The 22,330-nt window shown below is 40.4% G+C and overlaps 1 protein-coding gene across 1 annotated transcript in view; it reads left to right on the top strand.

The window, feature by feature from the left end:
- Window positions 1-7,271: 7,271 nt before the first annotated feature.
- The window catches only part of LOC116422199 (EGF-like and EMI domain-containing protein 1), a 62,017-nt gene continuing 46,958 nt past the window's right edge, over window positions 7,272-22,330 (top strand). The window contains exon 1 of the mRNA XM_031957625.1: window positions 7,272-7,732. Coding sequence (XP_031813485.1) covers window positions 7,641-7,732 — 92 coding nt within the window. The 5' untranslated portion in view covers window positions 7,272-7,640. The remainder of the gene's footprint in view (window positions 7,733-22,330) is intronic.

The following is a 22,330-nucleotide window of genomic DNA, read 5'->3' on the forward strand; positions in this document are numbered from 1 at the left end:
CTCTGACACTTCTCTGGATCCATTATGTCCCGTTTGACATCCAACAATCAGAAGTGCTTGAAGATTTCATTTCAAGTGGTCTGCACAATGAAAGAGAAGGCTTTGTCTTTGTCTTTTGATGCCATGCATTTATATTGATGGCAATTTCTCTGTAGCAATTGTGACACATTAAGTTTATAGCTCTGGAATGATAAAATGACTTCCATGGTCCTTTTTTGAGTTGAAACTAATAGGTCAAAGATCATCTTTTATGGATGGTTGATTCTTTTTTGCTGGCGAGCAGGATCTCAGTGTGCAAGGATATTTGATTCTGTTTTTCCATTTAGTGTTATGAAATCTTCCACATCATCTTGGCAAAGTCAAGAATTAGGGGAACTCAAGTGTTGGAAGGGACTTCTGTGACCATTTAGTTTAACCCATACTTGATCACAGTCTCCTCACAACATCTTATATTAGTGGTCATCCAGTCTTTGTTTCAAGGTATTCCTCAGAAGTATTTGGTTGTTTAACACTTTTTTTGAAACAAGTACCATTTTCTCCAATTTCTCTCCTATGAGCTCAAACAGAACAAATTTAACCTCTTTTCTAGGTGACAACCTTTCAAATATTTGAGCAGAATTATTATGTCTTTTTTATTGTGTTTAGGTTAGAAATTCACAATTTCTTCACTTGATCTTCATATGACATAGATCCAAGGAGCTACACTACATTAGTCATTCCCATCTGGCTATTTTCTTATTGATCAATATCCTTCCTTAAATGGTGTGCCCAAAACCAAGTACAATACTCTGGACGTAGCTTGGTCTGGGCAGAATATAGTATGGGCATCATCTCCTTTGTCTCCTTTGATAATGAAGCTCTTCCAGATATGCTAAGTGAGGGCATGTTTTTTTTTTACCAACTTATAACCATCTTGCCATTGAAAAAACTCCAGCTACTTGCTATCTAAGGGAGGGTGTGGAGGAAAGGAGGGGAAATTGGAACGCAAGGGCTAAGGTTAAAGAATCGACCATGCATATGTTTTGAAAAATAAAGAAAAGCTTTAATAAAAAAAAGAAGAAAAAAAGCTCCAAGTCTGAAATTCTGAGAAATTTATCATGCTTCAACCCTCTTATGCTATATATTGTTATCTAATGATTCCCATATAGAGGGGAGGACATAGTGCACCGAACTTGGAGTCAGGAAGACTTATTTGCTATGTGATGCTGGACAAATTATTCAATTTCAGTTTCTTTATTTTAAAATGTGAATATTAATAGCCCATATATGCCAGGCCTATTGTGAAAATCAAGTGAAGTAAAACAAGCAATGCTCTGTAAACCTTAATGTGATTTTATATGCGTGTGTGTATCTATCTATCTATATGTATGTATATATGCTAGCATTTGTTATTATAATTAATTATCATATAGACAGCTGGATAGTCTTTTATGGATATATTTCTTTATTGTGACCTAGAGGCATTGACAAAGACTATAAACAGACTGACAGTTTACTTCTGAGGCTCTTAGGAATGGGGGATAGAACTTGAAAATTCATCATTAGCAGAAGGATTGGGGTCTTTATTTATTTGCCACGGGGGAGAGCTATTTCTGAATGGCCTGGTCATTCAGACAAAGAATGGTCAGAGAAATTGGCACCTAGAGAAGAAAGAGCAAGAATAAGCTTTAAGTATCTTAAGGGCCATTTTGTCTGCTGAAGATACAACAGATGATTTCTGAAACCGGATGTGTGTGACCTTAGGTTAGTTGCTTCTCCTCTCTGATTCCTTAAAGGGGTTAGACTGGGTAGCCTTTGACATCCTTTCCAGCTTGAGATCTATGTGCTTATGTTCCTTCCGTCCTGGAATAATCCCGTGCTTTTCTAAGTCGTGGCTATTCTCTTCTATCTGCACATCTTTGATTGACAAAGTCGGCACAGGCAAAGTGAAGCCAAAGGCTGAGAAATGATTAAGAAATCACTAGTCAGATCCTGTCTCAGACAGTTCATTCTGAAGCTCTTTCATCCTCTGCCTCCCCCCTTTTAAAACTAAGACGAGATCTGTTGGTTCAATAGGGACCAAATTTAGTGGCAGATGAAGGCAGAGAGAGAATGATTATTCACATCTTGGTGTGACGAGCCCAGTTGATTCCTGGGTAAATTTCATTCTATTTTGCCTGACACCCAAGATTTCAGCGTCCATGGCTCATTAGGACTCTGGGCATTTGATAATGGCAATTTATTACACTTTCAGGTGTGTGGCCCGTTCTTGGGAGAGCTGCTGTCTCTGAACCCCTGTCCTTTTTCAACCTCCCAACACCTGCTGAATGAAGTGAACTCTTCGACTTCTCTTTCCCCTGCACAGGCGAGAGAAGTTGCCCCCCCCCCCTTTTCTGAACAAGGAGAACAAGGCTGCAAAGCTTTGGCAGAGAGAGCTTTTGTAGCTGCCTGCCTGGTGAATTGCATGGATCAACAGTTTCTCAATTAGAGGAAGATAGACGAGAAGATAAAGTATGGGGTGCCAGTAAAGCTTCAAGCAGTAGCAGCTGAGGAAGATTCTGAGAACATCTGGCAAGAATCTATTTCTTTTTAGGTAAGCATTCCTTTTTACAACCAGCATACATAAAGCATGAAATTGGCTTACCCAACCCCCCTTCCTCCTAATGAGAGAGAAGCTGGTTAGATTTATTACTACTTTGAAGCAGGTCTTGAGGGAGAGAAGGGTGACAGTGGGGCATCTTGACTGAAAACGTCCCCCTCCCTAAATCCGTTAGAATTTTTTTTTCTTTCTTTTGGAAAGGACACTTTTATTCTGTAGCAAATCCAGTTGAGAGGGGGAAAAAAAGCCCTAACAGAGTAACAAGCAACCAAAAGGCTTATTTATCTATGTTGACTGTATAGAGGCATAATTCATAAAAATAAGGCACAATTCTTAAAGCTTTTGTGTCCCTCCCCTTTCTGATCTCCCTCCACCCCTTTCCAATGTGTTTCAAGTCAGAACAAGGAATGCTGTTAGCTGAAGACTCCGCCTCCTTCTCATTTCTTACAATTGTACCTTAGACTATTTCATTCATTCTTCTGCTTTGCTGTTTGTATCCACTTTGGGCAAGGAAAGCAGAAGGGGCTGTCTTTGTGTTAGTTCATTTACAGAATCATCCGGGTTTACACTATCCCCCCCAAATATTCATCCAACCATTTAACCCCACCATTTTCTTAAAAGTTTTAAATGTAATTTCTTGTAGGTTTTACAGAGTTTTCCCCTCCTCTACTTAGACATAGCCAATCAAACCCAAGAAAATAACCTTGCTTTAAAATTTTATGCACAAGCTGGAAAAGGATATTCATAATTAAGATTCCCAATTTATGGTCAAATATAAATCCCCCAGCTATGTCTCAGCTAAAATCCAGATGAGGGTTTTAAGATAGCCATTTAAACTTATGTAATTATTTCAATTTGGGATAATTGCCCATATGTTAATGGATATTACTATTGCTTACAAGATGCCACAAAAGATCCTGGGTCTCAGGACATGATGAAAAGAGGGCCACCCCTAGTTAAATCCTGTTTTGCCTTTGATATTTCTTTTGAGGCTTTGCCTCAGTTTCCTCCTCTGTAAAATTAAAGGGTTGGACTGATGACTTCTAAGACCCCTTCTAGTTCCAAATCTATAATCCTAATATCTTTTTCATTTCTGGAAACATTATTCTCAATACACGTGCCTCCATGGACATGGTTCTAGTTCCAAAATGGAGCAATTCATCTTGCATAGAAAACATTGGTTTGTCTCTTACTAAATAGTTAGACAGAGTATTTTTCTATTATTTTCTAGGCTTTAAAATAATTCTGGGTCTGGGTTGAGGTTCTCAGAGAATTCAGCTTATCCAAGACTTTTTACTTATGCAAGATTTTCTGTGATAGAAAGAATGAGAAAAATGATTAGAAACTTTTTACACTCCGGGAGGTAATGAGATTAGCTGAATATAGAGTCCTACTATTACAGAACTAGTCTAGAAGCAAAGAACAGCTTAGTAGAACCTAGGAAATTTTAGGGCACAGTTAATCTACAGTTATCTTTATGCATACTGGAAGTTTTCTTTAAAATAATTAAGATGGGCCTTTACTAAAATAACCAGGAGCTTGAAGGATCATCCCAAAGACAAACTATAAGTTCAATCAATTCCAAGAATTGTTCTTTTTAGTTCTCTTTGCACCAGAGAAAACTCCGTCTTACAGAGAGCCAACTGTGAACTTTTGAGGATGATAACGGATCCCTGTCTCCTTTCTCTTTCTTTTTTGTACCTCCCTTTTGGTCACTTTGCCATTCATTAGCACCTCCAGCAGAGGAAGGAGAAGGAAGAGCTGAGAGATGGAATCCAGCAGTCTTCTTTGCTGTACTTGTTAACAGATGTGGCAAAAGGGTTAGCAGAATTTGAAACTAATGGCTAAAATTAGATTTGAAAAAATTACCCCTGTGCCTTAGCTCTCTGTGTTATTCCCACCATCATCATGGCCAATTAAGAGTTGGCCATATACACTGCATCTGGGGTCGGTTCTCTATATGGCACTGTGTTGTCTCTTAGATCTGGGTTCATGCTTGCAAGGGATTTAGGGGCTAGAGAGTTGATTAATATCAATGACTCGAATGAATATTCAATACAGATATATTAGTGGGCTTCTCCAGTGTAGTAAGAATGGCCTTGGCAAATCCTTTACCTTCTATGGACCTCATTTACTTCATCTCAATAGTGCACAGGTAGAATAAGATGATCCTTGATGTTCTTAAAGCCTTTTAAATGTTTATTGACTATTGTAATAATCAGAGTCAGGTACGGAATAGTGGGGAGGAAATTGGACTTGGAGTCAAGAAGATCTGGATCCACATCCTATCTCTATGCTTTTGTGACCTTGGATAAATTATTACATTTCTTTCTGCCTTAGTTTCCTCATCTAAAAAAGGTCCCTTTCAGCATTAAATCTATGATATCATAACCTTGAGGCATAAGACTAGAAAATGGTATATGAGTCACCCTGCAGAGTGGGATCAAGTTTCTTAAAGCTAAGCTAGAGTTTCTCAGCAGGCTTCCTCTGAGGTTCCGAGCTCTATCTTCTTCCTGAGAAAGTCTTTTCTGACATTTAAATAATTTTTGGACACTCGGAGTCCTATATATGGAACTATGAGATAGCATCATTTCTTTGCTTCCATAACAACAATATGAAATACTTCCTATAAGAATGCCCATTTTACAGATGAATCCTAAAACTCTAACATGTTCAATGAGTAGCACATGGTCAATTAAATCTTTATTTAATCTTAGAAATAATGGGAAGGTTCTTGAGCAGTGCAGTACTTGTGTCTTAGGAATATCAACTTGATAGTGATGAAGAAGATGGATTGAAGTAGGGAGATTTACTAGGGGAAGAGGAGATGAGGGCATAGACTGAGGTCTTGTATTGTGATAGATACAATTGCCAGACTTCATAGGATGACAGATTTAGGACCAGCAGGGTTCCTAGAGGCAGCCACCCTCTCTCATTTTCAGATGAAGACTCCAAGACTCCAGGAAGTTGAACAGCTTGCAGAAGAGTACTTAGCAATAAACATAAGTGATAGAATTTGAACCCACACCCATAATCTGTGCTCTTTCCATTGTACCAATGTTCTCTTTTCCAGTCTGCAAATGCCCATTTGTCACTTGGAAGTTATCCAATAGGGCAAAATATTTGTTGAATTATGCTGGATCAAGGAGTTGAAGAACCATGTCAATACAGTGTTTTTTGGCTTGTTATCCAAGCAGTGGTGAGTTCATGAAAATAGGAGAGAGAAAGGGAAGTCAAAAGTAAGTCCTAAGGAAGTCTGTTGCATTTGTCTGTCCGTCCATCCATCCATCCATCCCTCTACTTCTTTACTTCTTTATTTATATATCTACTCATTCATTCATTTATCCATCCACTCCTTTATTCACTTATTAATTCATTTATTTAGAGCCGTGCTTTTTAGTGCTGGAGGAATGGGAGGAGGTCAGATTATTGACCTTTCAAGGCCAGGTTGGAGAGCTACTTTTGGAACGTTCAGGAATCACCATACTAAACACAGGCCAAGCAGACTGATAATGCATTTCCTGCGGGGTTCAATTACTCCTCTATGTCGATCATAGAACCGAATACCCGGCTGTCCTTGTTGGAGGGCAGGATGCTCCATAGATTTTTATTTTCACAAAAATAGGCTCCAGAGGTTTTTGGCCTTCCAGACAGCAGCTGGTAGCAGGCAATGCAATGGCCTGGGGGCTGAGCTGCTGCTGGCGGGAAAAGCGGGCTGGGTTTGCATGGGAGTCCCAGACTGCCAGGAGAGCATAAGCCACAGGTTTTAGTATCTCTGCTACAAACAGACTCCCTTCCCTCCCCTCGAAATACAATCTGGAATACTGTTTGTGCTGGGGGAAGTGCGGGGGGCGCACAGCTCCTGCCACTTCATTGTCTCTGAGTAGGACACGGATGGGGGGGGGTGGTGGGAGGCATGGGACAGAAGGGTTCTGCAAGGGCAGCAGGGAGAGCGGCTGGAGCGAATAAGGCCGATGGCTTCTTCTGCTCCTGGTGACTAGGAGCATTGAGGTGGAGGCCAGATAAGATGAAAAGAGATCATCCCATTTTCAGCAAGTAACAGGATTAGGCGCTGATGGGGAGGAAGCGGGGGGGATGTCAGCCCGTACTATGTCAGACGACTGCGATAATTCAGCGCGGAGGTGAGGGTGGGGGGTGCTTCAGGCTGAACTACCTTTCGTTCATCCCTCAGATACACATCAATCCGTCTCCTCGCCTTTAACTTGCGAGGCTGCCCTGATGGACTTTCTGGGTACCCCGGGGGTAGAGATAACGCAGAAAGGCCAGTGAGGGGGAAGTTATTTCTTTCATCCCAGACTCCAGCGGATGGAAACAGGGGTCTGGAGAGAAAGGGAGCACTGCGAAGAGTGGGGCTGTCGTGAGGACGAGAAAGAAAGGGGGGGGCACAGCCCCCACAGACACGTTCTGCCTTCTGGCTAGTTAGCCGTCTAGTCTTTGCCACCCCCTCCCCCCAAAGGGCTGGGAGAGGAGAAAACGGGCGATGGGAGCTCGCGGAGGGGAGGGAGGGCTGGAAGGAGAGAAGGAGTGGGCGGAGGGGGGCTGACCCAGGCCAGCGCCCAGCCCCTGGTTGGCTCCGGCTGTCTCTTTAAACGCTCCGGAGGGGCTGCTCCGAGCGTGTGAGTTTCCATGGAGCCGGGAGCAGGCGGGGCTGTCGGAGCGGCTGCTCAGTGATCTATCGACTCCAGACGCTCCCGGCAGAGGCGCGGAGATTGGAGAGAGCACAGCCGGGAGCCCAGGGACAGAGAGCGGGCGGGCGAGCACTGGGAGGCGGCCCGGGCACCTCTGACGCCTGCCTCTCTCCTCTCGGCTTCCTGCCATCGCTCTGCCGCCCCTCCGCTCCCCGCCCCTCCCGCCCCGGCCACTCGCTCTTTTGCCCGGCCAGTGCCAGCCGCCCCCGCGAGCGTCTCTGGGTGCTGCCCCCTGGCACCTGGCACCCCTCTCCGGGCCAGCCAAGTTCTTCCTGGCAGCCGGAGCGGCCCAACTTGCCGGGCTTCCAGGCTCGCTCCCCCCCCCGGGGGGCCCCCCTCTGGCAGCAGCCAAGATGACCCCGTGGCGCCTCGGCCTTTGGTGCGTGTCCTGCTGGCTGGCTGCACTGTGGCCGCCGCGCTCCTGCCTGCAGCTGCGGAAGGGCATGTAAGTCAGGGTGCCGGGCGGCTCGTGGCGGCGCGCGCCCCCACCCCACCCAGTCCTCCTTTCGAACTCCTGGGGCCCGCTTCCCACGCGTGCTAGGCGTTCAAGCTAGCCCACAGAGAAGGGAGTGAGCCCGTGGTCCTCGGGGTGCCCGCACAAGCAGCTTGGGCTACTCCATCCCTTAGAAGTCCGGAGCGCGTTGCCCCGCTGCTGGGGCTCCCGCGGTCTGCTGGGGCTCCCGCGATCCACTGGGGCTGCGGGGCTGCGGGAGGGAACTTTGACTGGAGGCCCCCGGGAAGAGCCTGGGAAGAGGGCCGGGAAGCAGCCAGCGCCCCTCGGAGACTCGGGGCCAGGTGGGCTGGCTGCTTCCACAGCAGACAGGTGCTGCTCCGGCTGCACTCGCTCCTTGGGAGTGTCCGCTTTGGAGAGCCTAATGGCCGGCGGGGGAGGGGTGGGAGGAGGGAGAGGCGATCCGAAGACCCGGCTTTGTCTGTCCCCCTCCGGGCGGTGAACCCCTTGACTTTCCCCCCAGCCCCGGAAGTGAGCGGGTTCCTTTCTTTAATCTCCAAGAGCAAGTTTTCATCTGTGAAGAGGCGGCTTCGGAAAGGGGAGAGATCTCCGAGCCTCCGGAGAGCGGAGGCAGGCGGGATGCCACAGGTTCGCTGGGTTGGGGAGGGGGGCCTGGCGGGCCGGGCTTGTCCGAGGCTGTCCCGGACAAGCCCAGCAGGAGCGAAGCACCCAGGGCACGGCAGGGAAACGTCGCACTTCTCAGGCACTGCGTGACAATGTAGGGGACACAGCTCAGCCGGGGGGAGGCTGCCCGGTAAAATGCAGCAGCCTAGAAATGGAAGAGGTCTCATTTCCTGAGAAGAAGTGATGAATCTGGCAACATATTAATTCCAGGTCAGGATGTGTCAAGTGGAGCTGGAAGCTAATGGGGAGTGGAAGTATCACTAAATGACTAGGTCTTATGTATCGGCACAGAAGGTGTGTGTGTGTGTGTGTGTGTGTGTGTGTGTGTGTGTGTGTCCCATAACTTGAAGACAACAATTCTCAGAGTAAAGGGTAGGTAGGAAATTTGGCTACTTGGCTTTTCTGGAGTCTTGACGATGTAAGCGATGTTGTTTCTTCTCTAGGACTTTGTCAGTCCGAACTGTGATTATTTAAGTAACTGCTAGTAGTAGTTTTCTGAAATGCTGTTTTTCTGAACTGAGGGTGTGTGTGTGTGTGTGTGTGTGTGTGTGTGGAGAGAGAGAGAGAGAGAGAGAGAGAGAGAGAGAGAGAGAGAGAGAGAGAAAGAGAGGAAAACACAGAGAGAGAAGAAAGAAGAGAGAAGAGTGAGAGAATATGAATATGAATATGACTTACTCATTCTCTGAGCTTTTTAAAGAAAGGATTTGTCCCCCTCCTAGTTGACTTTACATTTCCATATTTCATCCCTCTCATGAGAGATTCCATTTGTTACCTGGTTACTGCAATTGTCACCCATGATCAATCTCTCCAGACACGGGCAGGATGCCGGCGGCATCTCCAAACAACTTTCTCCTAGAATAGTTTGTAAATACATATTCCCCTGAGATGGGCAGGAAAGAATTTCTGTATGTGTAACTCCTCTGCAATTGATAAGGCTTGTCTTGTTCATTTTGTGGAGACCGTTGCTTTAGATTTTTTCTCCGTTTATCTCAGAAAACATGTCTCCCTCTATACACCCTCGGCATGAATGAGCTTTCACTTCTCAACTACCTGCTTGTAAAAGGCAGCGGCAAGGTGCTGGGGAATGGGCCCGTTACCTTGGCAGGTGCTGCGATTGGAGCTGAGTCAGGATTCACTTATTCATTCCTCCCCAAGATAAATACGGGCTCTGAGTCAGAATTGTCAGAGGGTTTGTTAACAAAGGATGCAGGCTGGGGAACTGAGAGGAGGCTGCAGCATTGCCCTCGTCTCTTTATCCCGGACTTAACCTGTGTTTCCTGAAGTTTCAGCGTCAGCACTGTTTCTGAAAGGGCTGGAGGGATGACATGGCTTTTTTGAAGAGACTTGGCAGAAATAATGCCTCGGTAGGATTTGAAGATAGGAGGACTCTGTACCTGTAGCTCATTATTAAGCGAGTAAGGGGATGAGGGACTAAAATCTGAGACCCAACAGGGTGGTTAATCGAGCTACTGTTTTTTTTTTTTTTTTCTGACACTTAGAGGGACTGCTAGAATAAGAAACAATGTTAAGCATCCATCTCACCTTCCCATAACATTTCTCAGAACCTAGTGTAGATATTCATCAAGGACTGGGTTGGGATTTTGTCTCCTGTAGTCTCTGCTACTTACTGTTCCTGCTCTTTTCTTTTGCAAGAAGGATAAAGAAAGCAACTGAGTATATACCATTTGACTTCCAAGCATCTGTCTGTCTTTTAAATTAAAATGAATCCTGTCCGAGTTATTTTTTTTTATTGACCTCTGAGGTCCATTATCAGTGAGAGAAGGACTGTTAATGAGGTGAAGACCACTAATGAGAACGCATCATCTCACTGACTGGCACACTTATAGATCATTAATAATAGTAAAAGTTTCATGTAGCTAACTGGGTTTGTGCTGAGCACATTTTTGAATGTGCTTCAACTCATCCAAGCAAATTAAGACTAGGTTTTCAATGCATGGTGGTATTTAATTCTGGTGGCAAATCTGTGTTCTGGGCCCTGTCACAGTTCTCCCTAAATGAAGCATTTTCCTGGAAGGAAGAGTTTTTAAGAGTCAACAAAGGTCAAAAGTAATGAGCTTTCCTTGGAGTTAGAAAAAAACTTGGTTCAAAACCTTACTTCCTTTAGCACTTAGTATATATGTGACCCTAAACTAGTTATTTAAGCACCTGTATAAAATAGAGATGTAGGACAAATAGAAATTTACTTACAGGATTTTTATGAGCTAATGTATGAACAGTGCTTTGGAATCTTGAAATCCCTCTGCAGATATTAGTTATTTTTAATAATCAAGTCAGGGCAAGGGGGACAAAGAACTCTTCTCTAGAATTTAAGTCTGAAAACAATTGATGGCACATGAAACAGATTTTTTTCTTTGGAAGTTTCCTATAGATGGTTATTAAAGGCAGGTAATTAAAAGAGGATAAGTTTCAGGTCATTTCAATGAAAGACTGGTGACGCTTTTGGTAATTGTTGGCCTTTAAGCAATGGACTTTGATATTATAGTACAGAAATGCAGTTCTAGGGACCAGAAGACCAGCCTGGGAATGTGTAACCTTGCAAATATAAGTGGCCTGACCTCAATATGACTTGACTTGTTTTTAAGCAGACTATAAGCTTTTTCTCTGGTCCTTTCGCCTGCGACTGTCTTTCTGCTCCTTTTTTTCCAAGGGCAGAACTGTTATTTCTTCTAAGCATTGAGGGTGGACCTTTTTGCATGGCTTCAGGAGAAGAGGAGAAAGAGCTGATAATAAATGATGCAGAGCAGATACCTAGGTAGAGCTGGTCTGCCAATGGGGGGGAGGGGGTCTCTCCTGCCAAAAATAGAAAAAAATGTCTTTCCCTGTCACTCTACTTACATGGTTTAGTGATGCATTTTGTCATAAGCTGTGGAATTGAACAATTAGTTATTCATTTGGGAAACTAAGCATCCCACTTTTAAAACATGGACATGCCTCCTGGGAGAGGAAGGAGTGATCAGTCATTCAAATGTTAATGTGAATAAGTTCAGTCAAATTATTTTCCTCCTGACAAATAAAACAGTTAAAGATCCTCTCTGTTCAGGAAACGAGAGCCTTGATGTGTGGAGGAGGGGGAGGAAGTTAGAGACCTTTGGAGCATAAGGCTTTTGGGTGGCTCAAAGCATTAGAACCTAGAATGGAGGGGGGGGGGCTAGAAGGAAGATGGGAAGTTGGCAAGTATACATTTTTTGCATACTTATTATTTTAAAATTTTCCCTCGGGTCTATATCTTAGCTTAAAATAATTCAGGAAAACCGATCCTGTCTTCCCTTCCTCCCCTTGTACCAGATGGGGCTCTTCTCCTAAGTCAGGAGACTATAACACAGTACAACTCTGTGTTGCTTAAGTTGGCTTTTGTTGGATGACCTGGAGAAATAAACCCAATTATTAATAATGTTCGTTTGAGAAAATCCATTCTAAGCTCTGAGAGACTGGCTTAGAGTTGAACTTTCTGAACATAGCGCATCCATAAGTTAGAGACTGCCAGTATTTATTTTATGAGGCTATTACATAAAATTGTTGATATTTTGCTAAATCCCCTCATTTTGGAAAGGAAAAAAAGCAAATAACCTTAAAAATAAACTATGAAAAATGCGTGAGAAGCTATAAATCTTAAGAACAAAGTGGAAAAAGTAAGTAAATTCCTTGAAGGCAAGAATTATATTGTCTAAAGTTCTCTAAAGATCCATTAAGGGTTTATTTTAATACAAAATTTCCAACAAGACTTCAGAAACATTGATAGTGATGGTGATGAAAGCAGGCTTGGTAAAGAGTAGCCTCAAGTTTTTTTACTATATATAGTCAGTTTTCTACACACAAGTGATTTGGATTATCAACTCATGGCCTAGCAGCCATCTTCAGGACTTATCAACTTTGAATTTTTTCTGTTCTTTTCTTGTTAAAAGATATTTATTTATTTTCATTCATTGATATATTTTGCTTTGACAAAATTGAAATTCATTAACTACAGCCAAACAAATTTCCTTATAAATAATGTTCCCAAAGAACTTTTTTTCCCTTCTGAAATTAAAAAAAAAAAAAAAAAGGAAAATGATGTCCTTCAAATTTGGCATTATGATCTAACACTGACTTCTGAGTGTGTATTTTGTTTCTTCTTTGTATAACTTTATTTACATAGTTTTAGTCATTGTTTATCTTGTTATATTGGTTTTATTCTATATGTTCTATATCAGTTCTTGTCATTCCATATTTCTTTTTGAATTCTTCTAATTCTTTTTTTTTTTATCCCATAGGGAAGGGGAGATGAACCCATATTTAAATTCCTACTATGTGCCATGCATTTTGTAAATTATATTTAATTTGATCCTCACAGTAACTTTAGGAGAAAAGTGTTCTTCTCATCCTCATTTTGCAGTTTAGGAGACCGAGGCAGCTGGAGGTTAAATAATTTGCTGAGGGTCACATAACTAAATATCTGAGGCTGGGATTTGAATTCAGGTCTTCTGATGCCAGGCCAAAGGTAGTAGCTATATTTCATTAAAATCTTTTATTACTGATTTGTTAAGTAATATTAAACATTGATACAATCAAATAACTTTACTTTTTAATTTTGGACAATTAAATAAGTAAAATTAATCCCAATGAGAATTCAAAATTTATATTCACCCTCCATCAGGATTTTTGCTATTTATTTTTTCTCATATAAGATTGAAATGAATACTGCGCCTTTTGCTTCTGCTTCTTTTCTCCCTGTTATTTTGGAGAAAGACAGTTTGGTAGAGTGGAGAGAAGCAGGTGACTGTGGAAGTCAGAGGGTCTGGATTTGAATCCCACTTCCATTTCTTGTTGCTGCTTTGTCCCTGTTGTTATTTTTCTTCCCTGGTTCTAAGTTGCATCACCTCTCACTGAGGAGTTGGACTGGGTAGCCTCTGAGATCCTGTGCAATTCTTTAACTGCTGATGCTATCTTAATTACATCATAATGCTCTATTCTATTAATATGCCACTTAAAAATTCCCCGGTAGTTAAGCTGGCTTTCTCACCCTTCCCCAATTACCAAAAAAAAAATGTTGTTATGAACATCTTCAAAGAAACAGTTATTTGTAAAAATACTTATTTAAGAGTATATTCCAGATATAGTGAGATTATTGGATTATAGATTCAGAGCTGGAAAGGATGTTTTAAAGTCTGTGTAGCTCAACTTGTCATTTTACATGTGGGGAAACTGAGGAACCAACAAGTTAAATTATATGTTTGAAGATCATACAGTTAGGAACTGTCTGAGGTAGAATCTGAATCCAAATCTTTCTAACTCCAGGTTCAATATCCTATTCCCTGATTTTAAAGAGAGTAAACTTTTTTTGGATAACTTTTACTATGTATTCTCAGATTACCCTCCAAAAAGATTGTACAAATTTGCAAAGCTACTTACCATAAATTAACACATGTATTTCTCCACAGCTCCCCACCATTGAAATGTGTTGGCTATTTTCCTTCCTAAGGAAAGTAAATTCATTGACCCTTTTATTCCACAGTTTCATAGATTTTATACTTTTACCTCTCTTTTGAAGAAAGAAACAGCACTCAAATATGTAGAGTTCCATTTAAGGAATCATTAAGAGTGATAGAAGATCTGAGTTCTTTTCCTGATTCTGACATAACTCTGAGTAAATGGATTCTCTTGAATGGGCCTCAAGTTTCCTTATTTGTAAAATACTCCTATTTGTTTTTGTATCTCTAGCGCCCAACATGGGGTTGGTGCATAGGAGGCTGTTAGTGAATGTTTGTTTGATAAACGTTCTTGAAAGTCCCAACCAGCTTTATCATTTCATGAGTCTGAGATGGGTGCTGTTAAGGATTTTCACTCTATAACTTTATTACCTATCAGAGTAAATTCTTTCTGGGTAAAACTATATTTTTAAGTATTCTCCCTTCCTAAAGTCCCAGGCAGTATACATTCCTCAGAAGAATCAGTAGCCTTCTTTTCAGAGTTATGATACCGATTTGTAATCTATTTTGAAGGATTTGGTTCACAAGCCAAAGGATACAGTGACCCTCAAATCACGGGAGGGTATCACTTTTCTCTTTGTTGGTGAGTTTAGACAAATTCAAACCAGCCCAGCACACAAAGTGCAACCAAGAAGAAGTCATTCTCAGCATGAATAAACTGGGAATGTGTCCTGACATCAAAAATTTATTTTCCAATGCATTTCACGGTTTATTCATGCTGAGAACCTCTGCTTATCTTTTGAACTTTTGAACTCTCTGAGCACTGGGATGGCAAAAATGAACACAGATTGCCTTTACATCAGAATTCCCCATATGAAAAAGAAAAAAAAAATACCAGAAAGTGAAGGTACAACTCCAATCGGCCTCAACAGTCCTATAAGTAGGTGGCATTTTATTGGGATTTTAGCCATGCTAGAAACAATCAAAGAACGTAGCTTAGAAATGGGAATCTTTATAATGGTATACTGTCATTGGGTAGTACATGTAAACTCTTGTCTTCCTTTGGAAACTAATCATATGTGAGTTTCAATGACAGGAAGAAGTCTGGCCCCAGAAATACAAATGTCAGCATTCCCCACCATCCATAAATCCTCTATAGAAAAAAAAACCCTATTACCAGGTAAATTGTTTCTCAGCTAAAGCCACTTTCTGTGGTACCTATGAAGGGCCTGGGGCTGGGGAGTTAATAGCCTTTTCTAATGACTAGTGATGGTTGTATAAACCTGTACATGTTTCTTGATTGTCATCGACAAATTTCCCCTACTCTTAATTTTTACCTCAATTTTTTTTTTCTTTTTCAGTTGTATAACTTCTTGTTGTTATCAAAGCAAGTCTGAAAGTTCCCAGAGATTCTAAAGCATAGCAGGTTAAGGAGAAACAGCTTAGACTTGGGTATTGGATATGAGATAAAAGACAAGTCTTATTGATTTAAAGTTCACAGCTCCAAGAGGCAGATTAGGAATTTCTGATTAATCTAAAACAGGAAGAGAATAATCTGTTTCCAAAAAGTCACTATTCTCCAGCATCACAGACTTGGATCATTATAATTTACTCAGGAATAACAACTCAGAATTCAAGTTTTTCAATGTATCCCAAAGCAATGGTATCAAGCTCAAATAGAAACAGGGTTCTCTAAACCATACATAAGGATCCCTATAGACCATATAGAGACTTACTTTTAAAATGTAGCATTATATATATTTTATTATACTTATTTATATTTTGTTAAATATTTCCCCAGTTACAGCCAAGCCACATTTGGGAGTGTTATGCCATATGTGAACTGTAAACACTTATTTGGCTCCCCATCTCCCACCCCTGCCCATGTATATAGGTATGTAGCATAAATCATAGTATCAGTTTAGTAAATGATCAAAAACAGATGAAATAATAATAACAATCATAGCAACAGCATTTAATAGAGAGTTTTTAGGTTCCCAATATTATCTAATCTGATCCTCACAATAATGCTGGGAGGCAAATGCTCTTACTTTGTCCATTATACAATTAAGGAAGCTGAGGTAGATTTGTCCAGAGTCACACAGTTAAGTAAAGTTTTAAGATCAGATCTGAACAAAGACTTTCTTATCTTCAGGCCCAGAGAGATATCAATTGTGCCATCTAGCTACTAAGTGAAATGAGGGTGGTACTATGGCTTATTGTTTTTAATAAACCGATACTATTTTACAGCAATTATGTGTTTCTTTTCTAAGTGTTTGAACATTCTTCCTTCTCTTCGTAATTCTAAGATTTGCCTTGGTATTTGGGTCATACTTGTAGACTTCCCCTCCTCTCTGCCTTCCATCCAGAGAAAGGGATAATAGATTGACAGTTAGAGAAAATGGGTCTCGGGTCATGTAGCAGAAATTGTCTAAATCCCCAATATGTTGCGTAAAATTTCTAGGTAGCAGTGACTTCCATTGGAAAATAATCAATTTAGACCACAGTAGAAGTGCTTAATCTTTTTATGTCATGACCCCCTTTGGAAGACTTTTGAAGCTTTTGAACTCTCTTGCAGAATAAAGTTGATGAATAATTGAAAGAAATGCTAGATTTCAGTTGGAAGTTATTGAGACTAAAGATGTAATGTTTTCTTCATCTAAATACACAGACACTTTGTGCCCTGAAATCTATCCCCCAGTCTCAGGTTAAGGATCCCCAATTGAATGATTCCTAATGTTCCTTCTAGTTATGAATCTCTTTAAAAATCTTCCAATATTTGACCATCTCCAGTGCCCCAGTAGCCTTTCAACTTATCATCTTAATATGATTCTTCAAAGATTGTCAATAGCACTTCACTGATCACATCTGTAAGATCTAACACTCTATATTGTTATTTATTTATGCCATTAGGGCATCTCAAAAGTTTTAGTGCAAGTAAATTGCACTAAGGGACACTGGATTTACTTTATCATTTTTATTGTTATCATTATCACCGTATTTTATAATAAAGCCTTATTTAAGATTTACATACAGTATGCCATTTTGTGTCCTATAATAACTTTGTGAGATAAATATTACAAATATTGCTCTCCTCATCTTACAGATGGAAAAAAGAAGGCTTAGAAGTAGTGACTTGCCCCAAGTCACAGAGCTAAGACCTTGATTTCCTGGTTCTACATGTGGTACTCAAGACAACTAGTCTAAGTTACTTCTCTGGACCTATCTTTGATTCTAACTCATTTTTAAACATATTGATTCCTACCTTCCTAATGTGAAAATGATAGTGACAGGGGAAAAAAAAGATATCAATATGGCAAGTTTGTTGTTTTACTTTCTCTGTATCATCCAGTAAGTTGATACCATTCGCTCAAAGAATATCTTCCCCTTTCATATCCCTCTTCTTGGTCTGATTATGGGTATGGGAGTGAGCCACATTTTAACTCAACCTGAGGCTTCCTGGAATTTCACTCTTTATCCTTTTTCAGTTTATTTGGTGTAAATTTGGAGAGCTCCCTATACAGCCATTTTGGGGTCATAAGATGTCATCTCTTTTTCTTTCTCTATGAACAGTTGTTTACAGATTGTATTACCGAGGAATTTTGTTTTCAGAAGCACTGTCATTAGGGTTCTCTAATTTTAATTTAACAAAGGCTTTATGTTCTGATTTTTTCACATGGTCCCACTTAGCTGCTTTTTACACAATAGAAATTCGGAAATTATATACTGAAGTTTATACTTTTTTATTTGTTTTTCAGATCCAAATTTCTCCCAAATCCACCTTTCCTACCTATTTAGAAGTCAAAAAAATAAGGCCTTATAAGTACGTACAAACCAATTTCTAACATTAGCCAAATCCAAGAAAGAAGACCTGCTCCAGCCTGTGTTCTGAGTCTATCAGCTCAGCGAATAGCATTTTTTCATCATGAATCTTCTGGAACCATGGCTGGTTTTATCTATTGCTCAAAGTTCCCATGTTTTTCAAAGCTGGTTGCCTTTATAATATTGTGATTACTGTATAAATTGTTCCTTAGTTTTACTCGCTTCATTTTGCATCAGTTTACTCAAATCTTCCAAAATTTTTCTGAAATCCTCCCCTTCATAGGTTTTTTAAAAATGCATAATAGATTTGCTTTCATAATCATGCTGTAACTTGTTCAGCTATTCCTCAATTAATGGCTATTCTTAGTTTCTAATTCTTTGATGTCTCAAAAAGAGTGATTATAAATATTGTATGTGATATTTTGTATGTAAAAATGATGCCACTGACCTAATATCAGCAGAATTTAGTTATTGGGAGCAAATTAATGATCAACATAAGCAAGAAAATATTTCCGTCCCACCAAAGGGAGCTTTCGGGGATCAGAAATCAATTGTAGACTTTTGTGGCATTTGAAAATCAACAATAGAAAGATATCCTCACTGTTTTGCCTGATTTCTTCTATTATTACAAAATCACTACTATTCCACTGCATTTCAGTCCTTGTATAATCATACCAATTGCCTTTTGCTAGCTCTCCTGCGTTGATTCATTTTCTTTCCAGGGTTGTCTTGCTTTTCTTAATAGATATTCTCTTTACAATTTGTGTGTAAATTGAAACTTTGTAAATAGAACCAAGTCTTTCATGCATACATGGAGCACAATATTGTAAGGACGTAATAACTTCTCACAAAGATTTGATTAGATTAGGACGATTCTGCTTTTAAAAAAAACATTTCACTCACTAATTTCTTTTGAATAAGTCCATATATTCATGTATTTGCTTTAATTCAAGGGAGGATGCCCATGTGTGTGTTCAATCTTTGTTAAGAATGAAATGAGACTCAGCATGGCACATTAGGTAGAGGGCGGGGCTCAGCATCAGAGAGACTCAGGTTCTATTACTACCTCTGACATTTATTGGCTCTTTGATTGTCATCAAGTCCTTGAACCTCTCAGTGCTCCTGGCAACTCCCTCTCTCATATTGCGGAAAGATCCCTGACCTTACCATGGAAGGAGATGGTTTTTAAATCCCATCTCTGCCCCTCTTTACCTTGGGAAACTAGGACAAGAGATGCCAACTTTCTGAGCCTCAGTTTCCTCTGTTGTAAATTAAAGAAATTAGACTAAATAGTACAGGACCCCTTTAAGCTCTAGATCTTTAATACTGTCTCAGGAGTGCTGGGGTTCTGAATAGATGGGGTGAATATTTAAATAGTTTCCTGTATGGAAATAATCACAAGTATAGCCAAAAAGAAAAATCAATGGGTTCATTTTCTCAGGAACTCAACACTTCTCCAGTCCATCATACATATCATAAATATTACTCAGAAATTTGATTTTATTATCTGTTAATTCCCCAAGAGAAATTACCCCCATTTTCCAGGAAAGAAAATAGAATAGATAAGCTTAACTAGGTGCCACATTGGTGAAGGTTAAAGCCTGCTGCTGCTGCTGCTGCTGTTGCTGCTCTCCTAGGTCCCAATGCTTCCTGGACGGCAGGCTGGCTATCTTGATTTAGTGGTAGTGACATTGCAAAATTGAGTTTAATAGAACTTATTTTGTTCAAGCCAATTTTACTTTCTGTGCTGGGTGGTGCAATCAACATACTATCTTGGGACAAAGAGCAGAAAATTTTTCATCTTTTACCATCTTGGATTTTCTGGGCTAGCTGACCTTATGCCTAGCTTAAAAAAAAAAAAAGATTATCTTCTTGCAGGGGACTACTGATGACACTAGAAAGCTCTTTCCAGTCCTTTCTGGCTTTTAAAATTCATAAATGTGGTGATTGCCTCTGCTATAGCCTGGATTACCCTTCCCAGAGTGATCCTGGTTTGGTTTGAAGCTGCTCACTCTTTATCTGGCTCATTATCCTTGTCTTTTTTTCCTTCTTCCTCTTCCTCTTACTCCTTTTCTTCCTCCTTCCTTTTCTTCTTTCTTTCTCCTCTTCCTTCTTCTCCTCTTTTTTATCCTTTTTTTTACTTCCTCTTCTTCCTTCTTTTCTTCCTTCCACCTCCTTCTCCTTTTCTCCTCCTTTTTCCTCTTCCTCCTTTTTCCCTTCTCCTCCCTTTTCCTTTTCCTCCTCCTTTTCCTTTTCCTCCTCCTTTTTCTTCCTCTTCCTCCTTCTTTTTCTTCTTCCTCCTCCTCTCTTCCTTTTTTTCTTCTCTTCCTTTTTCTTTCTTCTCCTCCTCCTCACCACCTTCTGCTGTTAGCCACCTGATGTTATGCTCACAACCCTAGTGCCTAGTAGATTTCTCCACTACTTTTGATTAAGATTGCCTTGGTTGTGACAGGCCTGTGCCCGTGTTTAACCTTGCAAGGTAATAGCTTCAAAGGAAACTCAGCCGAAAGGCATAGCTCTCTCTGCCACAGTAGTTACATTTCATATTAAACATGCCTATGATATTCTCTTTTGTAAGGGGAATCTCCATGACCACATGCTCAATTATTAATACCCTCCCCAGGGCTTTGCTTATTGCTATGACGACCTCAGTAATTTCATCACACTTTTAAGCTCTTCATCTTGTGACATATCCTGGCCACTTCTGCCTGCTTTCGAGTGAAACTTCCTAACCTCTCTGGAGGAAGCCATGAAAAGAAAGCAAAAGTAGAGGTTGGACCTGAGAATTTTAGAAAATTCTCTGTGGAAAGATTGTTACAGAAGACTTTTGAGCAAATGATAAATAGAGTTTCGGGTCATTAAATTTATCTCATATAACTGAACTGGCCTTTGTGCCATCTAAACTTCATTTGTATCAATGTCACCTCCAGGCTGTTCCCATCTATGGAATATTCAAGCTCCTTAGGTTCTCCCTACTCTTTGGACCTCCCTAACTTGCTTTGGCATTTATGATGGAAGAGCCATGCCCTACACGGAAGTATTCTTTGATCCTCACAATTCTCAGGACTTAGGTTTTGTGAAATTCTCTGGGTTTATTTTATATGCACTTTGTATCTAATTCTCGATGTGAGCATTGTTCATTCGGTAGAATATAAACTCCACGGGGGAAGGAGCTATTTCCTTCCTTCTTTTTGAGTCTCTGGCATGTTAATAATTAATTCCTGTTGAATCAAGTTAAACTTTAAATGATCAGTTAGGAAAGACTAGAATTGAAATCAATGGAGTAAGAGGTTAATAAGTATGGAGGTTGTCCCAGAAGTCTTACTGAAGTTGAAATTTTTAGAAGGCTATACAGTTTCATTTGAAATCAAGAAAAAAGTGATCAGGATATGTCTCAGGATAGAGAGCTTAAAAGTGTGCTGAAATTATTGAGGTCAACATAGCAATAACAAAGCCTTGGGGAGGGATATTAATAAGCTTTAAGAGTTTAAAACTGCATTATAATTCCTGGGACACCCCAAATGTAAGCAGAGAGAAGAATCTAGCTCAAAAATGGAGAAATGTGTCCAGAATGAAGGAATCCCACTGTACTGTCCTCTAGCAAAACTATATCTGAAAGACAATATTTAACTCTGGGTATCACATTTGAAGAAGGATGCCGACAAATTAAAACGAATAAGGCAATATCCATGGTGAAGTTGATTTTAAAAAAATCCAAGGATAGGTTAAAGAAACCAGGAACGTTTAATCTAAAGAAGAAAATATTGGGTGGAGAGAATCAGCTAGCTTGAAGGTTATCCTGGCAAAGGCGAATTAGATTGTTCGGTCTGGTTCCAGATGACAGAGTTTGGAACAATGGATGGAGGTCACAGAGAAACAGATTTGGAATGACCATAAGGAAAAACACTTTACAGCTTTACCTGTTCAAAAGCAGAATAAAGCTCCTCAGAAAGGGCTGTGTTTCCCATCCTTGGAAGTATGTGAGTAGAGATGGATGCTGGGGGAGGAGGATGCTTGTTAATCTTGGATGCTTGAATTCTAAGATTCAGTGATGGTAATCAACCTAAACAGTCAGTCTCTAGATAAGAAACAAACAAACACACACAAAGACCATTAAAATGGGATAAACATTGGATCACTTCAGAAATCTTGGGAAAACAAAATCTTTTTGAAGAGACATAGTAAATGTAGCATTGCAGAATAGAACAGGACAATGGATTTGGATTCTAAGGGGCTGGTCTTGAATCCCAAATCTGCTTCTTCTGTTTGATTTATCCTTCAGGTACTTCACTATGCCATTTTTCCCCCCATCTCCAAAATAAAGATCTTAGACTAGATGACTCCTGAGTTGCCCTCTAGCTTTACATCACAATATCTATTATGCAAGGAAAGCATAAATTAAAGTGACTTATTGGAAGGAGAGGATACCTGGTATGATTGAAGGTTAGCATAATCATGAGTCAGTGATAAGGCCATGTCATCACAAGTGCCCTTCATGCTTCATTTATCCCCTCAAATAAAGGCTGATGGTCTCTTAACTATTAGTACAATTTGTTGATTCTATATTGTTTTTGAACCAATGCATTAGATCTAGATGTGATAACCCCAGAAATATAGTAATATAATGCCTGAAAATTCTGAAAGCACTTTCTCCACTACA

Source organism: Sarcophilus harrisii, chromosome 3 (genome assembly GCF_902635505.1).
Source record: "Sarcophilus harrisii chromosome 3, mSarHar1.11, whole genome shotgun sequence".
Taxonomy (NCBI): Eukaryota; Metazoa; Chordata; class Mammalia; order Dasyuromorphia; family Dasyuridae; genus Sarcophilus; species Sarcophilus harrisii.